Below are 13,741 nucleotides of genomic sequence, written 5' to 3' on the forward strand. Positions count from 1 at the left end.
TAGGAACGAGGTTCGTTCAAAAAGTATATAATCTATAAGAGAAAAATTATGGAAAATTATGGAGAAGTCTGCTTATAGCTCGATACACTTGATTCAAAGGAGCTCCAACTTATTCCACCTGTCTGAGAAATGTGTTTACTGAAGGTATGAAACGTAGGCGAGGCAAGGTGGTTATTCTCAGTTGACTACAATTTCTGACTGACGAGTGTTCTCTTTGAAATTCGAAAAAAAAAGAAGTCGCATGGGTCTAAGCCTGAAAAATATGATGGCTGTGGTAACAGGGTGTGAGTCAATGGGATGTCATGGTGGAAGAGCACTTACTTTCCACCAAACCGGACAAGAATTTCTGCAATTAGAAGTCCAATCAACGCAATGCGTGGTACCAGTAGGGTCTTTTGAAGTTTTTTTCCTTCTCCATGTCATCCAAACTGGGCCTTTAATCTGAAAATCGAAGTCCAATCAACCCAATTCTTCGAATCAGTAGAGTCTAGAAAAGGGTGTTAACCTTCTTTTATGCCTATAAGACAGCTTTCGCCTTCTGCGAAGCAGTCAGTAGGTGAATTCCATAGTTCCGATTGTTTCATGGATTCAAGTTTCGTTGAAGGCCACGAAACGATGCTGAAACACCTTCAGGTTGCGCTTAAGCAGCGCCAAACACTGTGATGGTATGGTAACGCGGATAAGCCTGTTGTTCGGGTTATATAAATTTTGTGTCAAAAATAAAATTAAATGCACGGACGCAACCCGAATGTTCAATGTGGCTAATGGTAAAGCCAAAATAAACTTTTATCAGTGTTGCAAAGTGTTCTCAGAAGGTCGAGGTGTCGAGTAGTCAAGAAAAGACTAAAACATGAGTGATGTGAATACAATAGTATTGAAGACAATAGAATGATGTGAAGACAATAGATTGGGTATCCAATTACCATTAGAGAAGGTCATGAGGAACTAAACATATCGATTGGCACGTGTCATTCGATTATACTCAATGATTTGGGCATAAGTCGAGTTTCCGCAAATTTTCTCACTTTCGACCAAAAACAGAGTCACGTTGATATTGCTCAAGCCAAAACCGAAAGGAGCGCGTCAAGTTATTTAGGGCGAATGTGAAGGTTTTGCTAAAAGTTTTATTCGCTTGTAGGAGCGTCGTACATAATGCGTTTTTGCCAAAAGGTCGTATGGTATGGTGATAAAGGACCAGCAAGTTATACACCTGGATTTGTGGAAGAATAAAAATTGGCTTTTGTACCATGATAACTATCCTGTTCCCGCATCGTTGCTTGTGCGCGAATATTTGCCCAAAAACAACACATTAATGGCCCTTGAAAGGACGACACTGAGGAGATAAAAATTGCTTCGAAGGAAGAGCTAAATAAGATCACTTTTTTAAGTGTTTTGAACATTGGAAAAAATGCTGCTTTTGCGATAGTGTCGCAATCGGTTAGGGAGGTTGAGTACATATCAGTTCGCCCTCTTATCTTCAGGTAAAGGTAATTAAGACTAATTTTTATGTCAGTATGATTTAATTTCTTTTTGATAAGCGTGCTTTGTCTCAATATCTTAGAAGTGAGTATTTGTAACTGGGTTAAGCAAGAAGTCTGTTGTCGCTTCTGTTAGCATGAAGGTGTATAGTAATATTTATTTTCAATTGAGATCAATTGACAAATAGTTATCTGCTGACGAGTGTTTATTCGAGCACAGTTGTGTTCGTAATGATAGCAACCGTATGCAAGAAAAGTCATCGAATTTTTTTTTTTTCATCTTGTCATCGGAAATTTAGAAAAAGTAACATGCAAAGATAGGTCATGACTTTCTGAAACCCTTTTTTTTTGAGCTGTGATAGTGGATATTATTTAGAAGAACCGACAAGAGTGTAGATTTCCAAAGAATGTTGAATCAACCATTAGTCGCCGTTGAACACAATGGTCTGGAGATACTAGAGAAATAAGTTCGCAATCCATAGAAGCGAGAATGGATGTCAGGAGATATACTACTATGATCAAATTGAAAGAAGAATTTTTTTCTGTAGGTTGGTAGTGCTCTTAGTGACATCTAGCTAATTTTCACGTCAAAATATTCATTAGTATTTGAGATATGCGTCGTTTTGAGAGGCTCTAAAAGTGAATTCTTCGATTTTTACTATGTCTGTATTTATTGAACAAAGAAGTGCGATAATGCACCATCTCACACTGCATTGATTATTAGTGATCATATCGCCACATTTTCAACTAATATCGTGCAGTAACCACCGCATTCGCCTAATTTTCCTCCGTGTACCTTCTGGGTATTCAGCAAATTCACATGACCACTCCGAGGACACCATTTTGACTCAATTGAAGATATAAAAGCTGAATCGAAGCAGGCTCTGATGGCCATCACGACGGAGGATTTTTCCAAGTGCTGTGATGAGTGGAAAATTCGTTGGCATAAGTGTATTGCAGCGGGAGTGGATTACTTTGATGGAAATGAAATGAACAAAATTCACCTTTCAATTTGATCCCAAGTTGTTGTACCACAAAACCACTAACTAATAATAACAGATTTTGAGTTTGAGCGACTGTGGGTCATCTGGAGATTACATTGTTATTCTCGAGGGACTTGGTTGGCTGAAAGGGCAGACCGCAAAAAGGCGAGATCGCAAGCGGCTGCAATTAGAACATCATTACGACCACTGTGCTCTTACTCGATTGATATTACGACACTTCTCAGTATTTTCTCGCTGCTTAAACTCTTTGGTTTTGGTACATTGTCACGGAATATATCCTTTCTTAACTGAATGATGGCTGGACATTCGGAACGGCAATATTCTAGCGTCTCATTTTTCTCCGCGTATGCTCTGTACTCTGTCGATTTTACATAATAAAGATTCTGAAGGTGGGATTTCAAAAATAAGTGCCCTATTGTAAACCCGACCTTACGTTTCAGTCATTTCTAAAATTGAAAGCTCCAAATACCCATAGTAATTTGTGGCTCGCCGTGAGTTGTTAGTGTTTCAGGACCTGTCCAATTTTTCAACCGTTCGCCGCTGTAAGGAACTCTAGGAAGCGTAAAGATTTTATGCTATGGATCTTGAAATATTTCTATATTGTTTCTGTTGGAAAGAATACGTTGTGCTTGACGCCACCTGAGATTTTCTCTTCTTACAACAATATGTGCTGCAGAGCTAAATAGAGAAGCTACAATATTCTATTAGAGTGTACACCTTTGGCATACGGCGATGATGTTGATAACATTGGCCTCAAAAAGCGCGGCGTTAGTTCGGATTTCTCCAGACTGGATAAGGAAGCGAAACGAATGGGTCTGGTTGTGGACGAGGACAACAGGAAATATCTCCTGTCATCAAACAAACAGTATTTGCATTCACAACTTGGCGCGCACTTCGCTGTTGATATTAACATTAAGTAGAAATTTCGTCTATCTTGGAACTAGCTTCATCATCAACAACAATATCAGCCATGCAATTCAACGCAGAATCCCTCTAGCCAACAGTTGCTGCTTTGAAATGAGTAGGTAATTGAGAAGTAAAGTCCTCTCTCGACGAACAAATGCCAAACTCTACAAGTCCCTCATTATTCCCGTCCTGCCATATGTGCAGAGGCATAGACAATGACATCAACTGATGAGTCGGCCTTATGTGTGCGAGAGAAAGGTTTTGCTGAAGATTTATGGCAACAGCGTATATCGCAGTCCATGTTACGAGATATACGGCTAATTGACATAGTTCAGCGAATCAAGAGACAGCGGCTGAGCTGGCTAGGTCATGTTGTCCTGATGTATGAATACACTCCAGCTTTGAGAGTATTCGAAGCAGTACCTCTCGGGGGAAGCATAGGAAGGGGCAGACCTCTACTTCCAGGTGGAGAAGGAACGACCTGACTACACTTGGAATATCGCGCTCTTGTAAACTCGGCTATAACCGCGAAGGCGGTGACTACGTTTACTTATAGATAAAGAGAATCCAGGAAACTTTGTCACTGGCGAGTTGGCTATGAAAGTTAGCAATAAAGAAAGTCGGAGAAATTCAATAATTTTCAATTTTTATTTTCTTTTTTTATCAGCGATCCGTACGAGATCCGTACGTTCAAAATTTGTTTATGGTTTTCGAATTAGTTTTTATAGAACTTTTATTATGAATAGACCGCAGTTCAATCTATGTTCCCAGATTGACTCTTCTACTGACAGCTCGTTTGTGTTCTAATCTTACATTTGCTTTCGTTGACATCGAAGTACAAGTAGAAACCGCAATCACCAATTCCAAAGTAGCCATTAACGCAATGGTAAAAATAACGGCAACTGCCAAAGTAGGGTACAGAAAATTTCTTGTTAACTGTGCATTTTTCTCTAATGGTAGCCGTAGTTTCGGTCGTAGTTTGAACCGGCACCGGTGCAACTGTTGCTGGTGTAATCGGTTGAGCCGGTGCAACTGTTGCTGGTGTTATCGGTTGAGCCGGTGACGGTGCAACTGTCGCTGGTGTTATCGGTTGAGCCGGTGACGATGCAACTGTTGCTGGTGTAATCGGTTGAGCCGGTGCAACTGTTGCTGGTGTTATCGGTTGAGCTGGTGCCGGTGCAACTGTTGCTGGTGTTATTGGTTGAGCCGGTGACGGTGAAACTGTCGCTGGTGTTATCGGTTGAGCCGGTGACGGTGCAACTGTCGCTGGTGTTATCGGTTGAGCCGGTGACGATGCAACTGTTGCTGGTGTAATCGGTTGAGCCGGTGCAACTGTTGCTGGTGTAATCGATTGAGCCGGTGCCGGTGCAATTGTTGGTGGTGTTATCGGTTGAGCCGGTGTCGGTGTAGGTGTTGGTGATAATATCGCCTGAGCCGGGGTCGGTGCAGTTGTTGCGGGTGCTGGGGCAATTGTTGGGGGTGTTATAGCTGCTACAGGAGCAGATGGTACTTCAGCAACAGCTTCACTGTTACACTCGTTTTCTTCTGAGCACAGTTCGAGCGTACAATAGGTCGAACTTGCTCCGTTACAGTAAATGTAAGGATATTGTGTGTTGCATGTTGCGTCGGTATTCGTCTGAAATCCTACTGCTTCGGAGCTACACTGGCTGATCACTCTTGCATGCGACAATGCAAGCAATTGAACCGTTATAATGGCGAAGAACGCTTGTTTTCCAAACATTTTGTGGAAACTGAAATATTTTCTCGCTGACTCACTGGAGATGATGCAATCGCTTATGTGATTTACTCCGAACTGTTTGCCTTAGTTAGAAAGTGTCGCACTTTTATAGATTAGTACTGACACACCCGAAATACCAGCTCGTTTTAGTCACTTTTTTTTAACTTTTTAATCTCTAAGACATGCTCTTGTAAATGAAATTAAGTTACTACTTTTTACTTCAAACAGCAAGCGATAAAATTTTGCGGATGTTACTACTAATTGTTGCTTTTGGACACCTATGCGATATTTTTATACACTGGCAATATATTGCCACAATGTATAATAGTCTTGTTCACCTAACTAATCGGCTTAGAATCAAGTTATATAGTATAATACGAAAATGAATAGGATGACTAGACGGTGGAATTCTGGATATCTGTTAATCAAGCTGTGATACCCTTTATTTAAAAATGGTCAAATTTTTCGTGGTTCCTTTAATGTGCGTACTGGACTCACAAAGGCTTACCCGGAACGGTCGTTTGAGTTTGCTGAATAGCCAAAAGTCACAAGAAGTTAAATCAGAGGATTACGGTGGTTGCGGCACGATATATATATTTTGAAAATTTGGCAAAAAAACTCACGAAGAATGAATACAATATGCGATGGTGGATTATCATGGTGTAAAAACAAGAGTTGTCGGCCCATAAGTCCGGCCTCTTTTTACGAATAGCTTCGCGCAAACAACATATTACACTCAAGTGGTATTCCTTGTTGGCAGTCTGGTCGGTCAGAAGGAATTTGGAGTGCACCACTCCTCGATAATCGAAGAACTTTGACGTGTTTTTTTCGGCTTCCCCTCACCTTTGCTACGGTATTCGGTCGACTGATTATCTAAGTATTTACGAGTTAAGCATAGATCCAACACTCTTCGCCAGTAATAATACATGACAGTCGGAAAGCATTGTTTCCTTGACGTTAACGCGAAGCTGTTTTCCGAAAAAATTTGGTAATTTTGGAACTAATCCTGTTTATACTTTCTTAGACCAACGATGCCAGTAAGATCTCTGACTGTTAATCGTCGATTCTCAAGCACCAATTCCTTTATTTTATTGGCGTGTTGATCAATGAGGTGATGTTGATGGTGGTACTGGTTCGTCGTCAATCCGTTCTCAACCCTCTTTGAATAATTTGTACAAATCAAAAACGCTCCGACTCGCACCAAAAGCACTGGATAAAATCGAATGGCACGAACCAATCGATATGTTTTCGCAATTTTTAGATATATTAGATTGCGCCTAAACTTAGCCCTTCCTTACTTGTTTTTACTCTGTTTGCTAATAAAACACAACCATTTTATTTAATTTAGGTCAGAAAAATTAGAAAAAACAAGAAAAAACGTTAACTTCGGCTGCACCGAAGCTAATATACCCTTCACAGGTGCATTTCTTTTAGTAACTATGTGTTCAGTTTGTATGGAAGCTATATGCTATAGTAAGCCGATCTGGACAATTTTTTCGGAGATTACATTGTTGCCTTAGAAAATAATCTATACCAAATTTGGTGAAGATACATTGTCAAATGTGAAAGTTTTCCATACCAGAACTTGATTCCGATCGTTTAGTTTATATGGCAGCTATATGTTATAGTGGTCCGATATCGGCCGTTCCGACAAATGAGCAGCTTCTTGAAGAGAAAATGACGTTTGCAAAATTTCAAAACGATATCTTAAAAACTGAAGGACTAGTTCGTATATATACAAACAGACAGACAGACTTACATGGTTAAATCGACTCAGCTCGATGTACTTGATCATTTATATATATACTTTATAGGGTCTCCGATCCGTCTTTCTGGGTGTTACACACTTGGTGACAAACTTAATATACCCTGTTCAGGGTATAAAAATGAAACAATTGCTTGAACAATTTTGATATTTTCTGAAGGTTTATCTTGGAAATAAGTCGCATGAGTTACGAGGGAATGCTTCTAAGTTTGCGGAATAAAGGGTGATCCATTTCTAGGTCCCGTATCTTTTCAAAGAAAGAACAAAAAATTTCAAATGTATTGCATAATGTTTATTAACATTCGAAAGAACATTCTTTGGCATTTATTTCTTTAAGATTATATCCTTCAAATGTTCGCCGCGGGCACGTCCCAGATGGTCCATCCGTTGAGTTCAATTTTCGACGACTAGTTCGAGCATTTCGACTGCTCAATGACGGATGACACTCGTCATATTTTGCTCCAAAATAGGCTTTAGAAATATTACAGTTACATATCCCCACAGAAAAAAAGTCTAGCAGTGTGAAATCACTTGATCTTGGTGGCCAATCGACCGGCGCAAAACGTGAAATTATCGGCTTATCGAATTGTTTTCTCAATAAATCCATTGATTGATGCGATGTGTGGAAGTGGCGATGTCTAGCTATTTTAGCTCCTTCGGGTAAATTGATAGATTTGAAATCAACATGCTCAAGAGATTTGTAAAAGACTCGGAGTCCTTTGCGGTTACATGAGAGTCCTTTGATAATACAGGTATAGAGGAGTTTTTGGTTTTGTCCTTGTGGGTGCTTGATCGAAGGAATCAACAATGAAATCTACCCATATCTAACAATAAAGCTAATACCTCATTTAATATTATTATTTTTTATAAAACTATAGACAAAAAATTCAGAAAATTTTTTAAAATCTCCTAAATGAAATGTGTCTAGTTAAGTTCTAGATTGGTTAATATTCTCAAAGAGATACTTGATTTAAAAACACGTAAAGCTTAAGTTTAGGTTTTACTCACAATCCACACAGATCACAACCCGAATAGATCATACCCCTTCATTTGTATTAACCTAAATAAGATTATTACCCAACTATAATGAAATCAAGTATTAAAATAAACCTATTTTCAATATCTTCTCTTGTAGTTTTTATTACGTACAACCGAAGATAACTTCATTTGAGCTTTTGTTTGCAATCTCTAAGGTACTAACAAGCGTAGTTGGACACTTTTTGATCACCAATTAAACTGACAAGAAAACTACATTTCCACAAACACAAACCTTTATTATCACCTCCTAAATAGGTGCTTATAAAATAAGTTTTTATTGTAAGTACGCTTGTTCCAGTAACATGAACATATATTTATTATGAGTCTCCACAGGAATGGCCTTCAATGTCTTCAAATTAATTTTAGTTTTTTACGTATTTTTGGAGCGGCATTCGCTAGATTGTTGCACAGTTTCGACGACATATTCATAAATCCACGTCTCGCCACCAGCTCGTCATCAGCTACGTTGGAAAGCTTCTCTTTTGCAACCTCTACTAGACATTGTTTCTGCGAAAGATTCAGGAAGTAAGAGTAGTTGATGTGTCTGTGCCACCTAACTATCCGGTCTATGGTTGTTTTCAGTATCCTTCCGTAATTATTCCTTAGACCTTCCTTATATCTATGTAAATGTTCCGCTTGTTGATTTTGGTAGTCCGATAGAGATTAAAATGACAAAATTAATTTTTTCGTCATTAACAGACGTGAATGAACGGCTCGCATTAGATATGTTTTCACTGAATGCTTTTTGCCACTCAAAACCCTTCCTTTGCGATAAAGTAGACACACCAAAATAATTTTGCTAAATCTAAAACGATTCCGTGTTTGTTGTTTATTTTTTTTTTTCATGGTAAAAAGCTATAAACTAACCCATGCCTGCATTTCAACTGTGGACTGACTGTCGGAATAGACAAAAGGAATTTCGTGTGTTGAAAAAGTATTCCTCTTTGGGGGAAAAATATTATACTATTACAGCCAAGGCTTGGATTGATCAACATTACTTGCACTCTGAGCATAAGGTATGACAAAGCTCTATTTAAAGTGGTTTCGGAAGTTTTTGGAGATGTTCAAGCGTATAAAGCTAGAGTTGTTTTCATCGATATGTGAAAATGGATGAAACATGGCTACATCATGTCACTCCGAAATTCAATCGACAGTCGTCTGAGAGGACTGCACACGATGAACCCACTCCAAAGCGTGAAAAAACGCATCAGTAGGTTGGCAAGGTTATGTCGTATGCATTTTAGGATGCGCATGAAATAATTTTTATTGACTACCCTGAAAAAGGAAGGATCATTAATAATGAGTATCACAGTTTCATTAAACCGTTTGAAGGATAAAATCGCCGAAAAACGGCAATTGAAGAAAAAGGAAGTCCCGTTCTATCAAGAAAATGCAGCGTCTCACAAGTCAGAGAAAGTTATGACAAACATTTTGAATTAGGCTTCAAATTGCATCCGCATCTCCCGCATTCTCCAGATACGCCCAGCGACTATTTTTTGTTTCCAGACCCTAAAATAGTGCTCGCTGGGAGGAGATTTTCGACGAATGTAGATGTGATCACCGAAAGTGACACTTATTTTGAACCAAAAGACAAATCGTGCTACGAAAATGGTATCGAAAAGTTGCAGAGTCGCTATGAGCAATGTATCAGCCTTGAAGGGAACTACGGTAAACAAAAAAACGAACGACTTTTCAATTGATCTGCTCCATAATCTTGGCAAAGTTTGTGTGATATTTCACTAGTTTTCTCCCCATAATAATGAAAGTGAAAGTGTGGTTATATGGTAAGTGAATGTTTTCATTCCATGATGATGACAATATTTCTCAGTTTTCTTGCTCATAAATCCACATTTCAAAATGTTCGTAATAAAAATTTTTCGTCTACATATTCACTTTATAGCAAGAACACCCTTAGACATTTTAACAGTTGCTAAATATACCGTTATTTAGAAGGTGGGCGTAGATGCCATCTATTTTAAAATTATAATTAATACACTTGAAACTTGTATGATGACATATTTGCGCTGTCTCGCCTAAACCTGGTACAAATAGACGCACGCACACACATATGTATGTGTGTATTACAGTTAATCATTGCAGTTCAGCATATTATTTTAGCGCAGTGTGTACTATATTGAGATAGAAACGTCTATTAAAATTTCAAATTTTAATAAGCGCTGACGAGTGCAATGAATGCAACGATCATATTACTTAGGTATATAGTATGTACCAACAAATGAAGCACAGTGCGCGACATACATACGTCTTCAAAAAATTTCTGACCTCTAAATAACAGACAGACTATAAACTTCCTATTGTTTTTATGAGAGCGTGACCGTGAACTTAGTAGAGACCCAAAAGAAAAAACAAAAACAATTATTTCACAGGAAAAAATTTTCTCTGAGTTTCACTAAAATACCTCCACGTATTGACCAATATACGATTTCTTTTGCATAGCTAACACGGCCACGCTTGCAGAAGTCCAGACGCTGAACTCAATTTTCGACGATTTTCAAGCATAAATCAGCCGATACTGCTGTGATTTCACGTTCGATATTCGTACGAAGTTCATCAATCGTCTCTGGCTTGTTGACATAGACCACAGACTTGACGTAGCCCTACGAGTAATAGTCTAACGGCGTCATATCGCTCGACCGTGGCGGCCAATTGACTGGACCATTTCGTGAGATAACACGTTCACTAAACTTGATCTTCAATAAATCGATTGTGACTTTCGCTGTGTGGTTTATGGCGCCGTTCTGTTGGAACCACATATTGTCCAAGTCCATATCATTCAATTCAGGTCAAAAATATTCTGTTATCATTGAGCCGTAACGAATCCCATTCACAGTATCGTGTCGGTCTTGATCATCACGGAGAAGTACGGGACAATAACGCCACGGGCTCATAAACCGCACCAAACCATAATTTTTTCGGGATGCAATGGTGACTCATGGAGTACGTGTGGATTGCTGCCTGACCAATAACGAATATTTTGCTTATTGTCGAAGCCATTCAGCCGGAAATGAGCCTAATCGCTGAAAATGATTTCTCGATGAAAATCTGAATCATTTTCAAGTTTTTGCTCAGCCCAATTCGCGAACAAACGACGATTCTGGTGGTCAAGCGGCTACAGTTCTTACGTCAGTTTTATCTTGTAAGGATATAAGCATTCTCAATTGATGCAATATTCTTGACACTGGCAGGGGACTGTACTGTGACTGTGTCGTTTCTTATTTTCGCTACTTGGCGCCAATTGGATATTCCAAGCGAAGCCAGGTCCTTCTCCACTTGGTCCTTCCAACAGAGTGGAGGTTTTCCTCTTCCTCTGCTTCCCCCGGCGGGTACTGCGTCGAATACTTTCAGAGCTGGATTGTTTTCATCCATCCGGACAACATGACCTAGCCAGCGTAGCCGCTGTCTTTTAATTTGCTGCATATGTCAATTTCGTCATAATTCGTGAATTGCGATATTCGCTGTGGCCAACGCGCAAAGGAATAATAAATCTTTCGCAGAACTTTTCTCTCGAAAACTCGCAACGTCGACTCATCAGTTGTTGTCATCGTCCAGACCTCTGCACCATATAGCAGGACGGGAATTATGAGTGACTTATAGAGTTTGGTTTTTGTCGTCGAGAGAGGACTTTGCTTCTAAATTGCCTACTCAGTACGCAGTAGCACCTGTTGGCAAGAGTTATCCTGCGTTGGATTTCCAGGCTGACATTGTTGGTGGTGCTTACGCTGGTTCCAAGATAGACGAAATTATCTACGACTTCAACGTTATTACCGTCAACAGTGACGTGAGAGCCAAGTCGCGAGTGCGACGACTGTTTGTTTGATGACAGGAGATATTTCGTCTTGCCCTCGTTCACTGTCAGACCCATTTGCTTTGCTTCCATGTCCAGTCTGGAGAAAGCAGAACTAACGCGCGGGTGTTGAAGCCGATGATATCAATATCATCTTTGAAATCGACGAAGAGGTGGTGTGTGTCTATTCTCCTTTCACGGGTCTTTTCCAAGATTTGGCGCATGGTGAATATCTGGTCGGTTGTTGATTTACCAGGTCTAAAGCCACACTGATAAGGTCCAATCAGTTTGTTGACGTTGGGCTTTAATCTTTCACACAATATGCTCGATAGAACCTTATATGCGATGTTGAGGAGGCTTATCCCACGGTAGTTGGCGCAGATTGTGGGGTCTCACTTTTTATGGATTGGGCATAGCACACTTAAATTCCAATCGTTGGGCATGCTTTCGTCCGACCATATTTTACAAAGAAGCTGATGCATGTCCCTTATCAGTTCTTCGCCGCCGTGTTTGAATAGCTAGGCCGGCAATCCATCGGCCCCCGCCGCTTTGTTGTAAAATGATTACAGCAACAAATTTACCATCTGGTTCTCGGTGGCTCAGCCGAAATAACGTGAATAATTGCCATTTACTACTGGTTGACATTGTCATGCATTTATTTTCTATATATTTTCATATTTTTGCCTCGCCCCCATACATATGTATGTGAACAGCATAAATTTTACAGCAACTAAAGCCTTACAATTTCAGCTGTGTGCTTGTGCTACTTGTCCTACTGGTAGTAGTAATCGTTGCTTAGACCAATTCCTTGGTATTTTATTTCTTGTTTTAAATGTTGTTATCAAGCCCTTTAATGTTATTTAAAGCCTAAATATTATTCTAATCGATTTTATTTGTACCACTTGCTTGTTCGATTCGCTACTCTGAAAAATTAGGTTAAACGCAGACAGCTTACGGTAATTTCTTACCTTGCTGCAGAGATATACAGCTTACTTTACATAGTATTTGAGTTTGGTTGTATTCTTACAACCTTACAACTTTTATGATAAGGCATGATGACAATACTCGTATTTAATGTTGTTGTTGGTATGTGTCATTCTTATCTCGACCTTATATCGCGCAATCGATTGAGCGTAACTAGTTAATAGTGTAATTGTTTTGCTATGCTGTATGACCACATGCTCAAGTTCGTATCTTATCATTAAGTATTGCTTTGTTTACCATTATCTGGGATGTTGAAGAATCATAAATCTAAAATAATCAGACCAATAAATAACGCTATACAATTGAAGGTGTAAATAAATCGATCTAGTTTTTGAGTTATCCATTGAAATGTTAATTCGCGTTATTTTTTTGAGTAGGCGGGACATGCTTTAGGTGTCCCGAGGTTCAATAAATATTTAGCCATAGACAATGTCTGCAACTTTATCGCAAGAGAAATTTACTGTCGAAATATCAGCCGAATCGGAGCCTGGCGAGTAAAAAAATTATTATATTAAAAACAAATATCAGTCAATAATACGATTATTATTATTGAAAAAGGAGTAGAGTTTCTCAAAAACTTACTTAACTAGTTTCAATTGAGTTCCTGAGTGTAATATTTAGTATTCGTATATTGCTAACCGAAGGAGTTTCAGCCTCCCATCATGAATGTCGGCGAAGCGTGTATCCACTGCTATGCACCAGATATAAAGGAAAAGTCGTAATTGTGGACTTCATTCGACAAACCTGCACCCAAGAAGGCCAAGATTGTTCTATCGGCCGGTTTCTCCGAAAACATGTCAAAAGTACTTATTATTAATAATTAGTATGAAACTATTTGGCAAATCGAATGAGAATATGTCTCGTTTAATAACCATCAATGAAGCTTGTATTTACTGGTATGCACTGAAGACCAAGGAACAGTTGTTATAGTTGACGTCTTCGGCGAACGCGAAGATTGTACCATCGACTGGAAGTGTGATGGTTGTCGTTTTTTTGGAATTCACAAAGTGGGATATACTTGTA

At 39.2% G+C, this 13,741-nt stretch overlaps 1 protein-coding gene across 1 annotated transcript; it reads right to left on the bottom strand.

Annotated features, from left to right (window-relative positions):
- Positions 1 to 4,169: 4,169 nt before the first annotated feature.
- On the bottom strand, positions 4,170 to 5,129 carry LOC120768832 (vegetative cell wall protein gp1-like). Its single transcript, XM_040095584.1, has one exon. The coding sequence runs from the start codon at positions 5,127 to 5,129 to the stop codon at positions 4,170 to 4,172; it is 960 nt and encodes a 319-aa protein (XP_039951518.1).
- Positions 5,130 to 13,741: the final 8,612 nt, after the last annotated feature.

Source organism: Bactrocera tryoni, chromosome 2 (assembly GCF_016617805.1).
Source record: "Bactrocera tryoni isolate S06 chromosome 2, CSIRO_BtryS06_freeze2, whole genome shotgun sequence".
In the NCBI taxonomy this organism is placed as follows: Eukaryota; Metazoa; Arthropoda; class Insecta; order Diptera; family Tephritidae; genus Bactrocera; species Bactrocera tryoni.

Excerpts from the sequence above, each read along its gene's own strand:
- LOC120768832 (XM_040095584.1), bottom strand. The coding sequence starts at position 5,129 with ATGTTTGGAAAACAAGCGTTCTTCGCCATTATAACGGTTCAATTGCTT.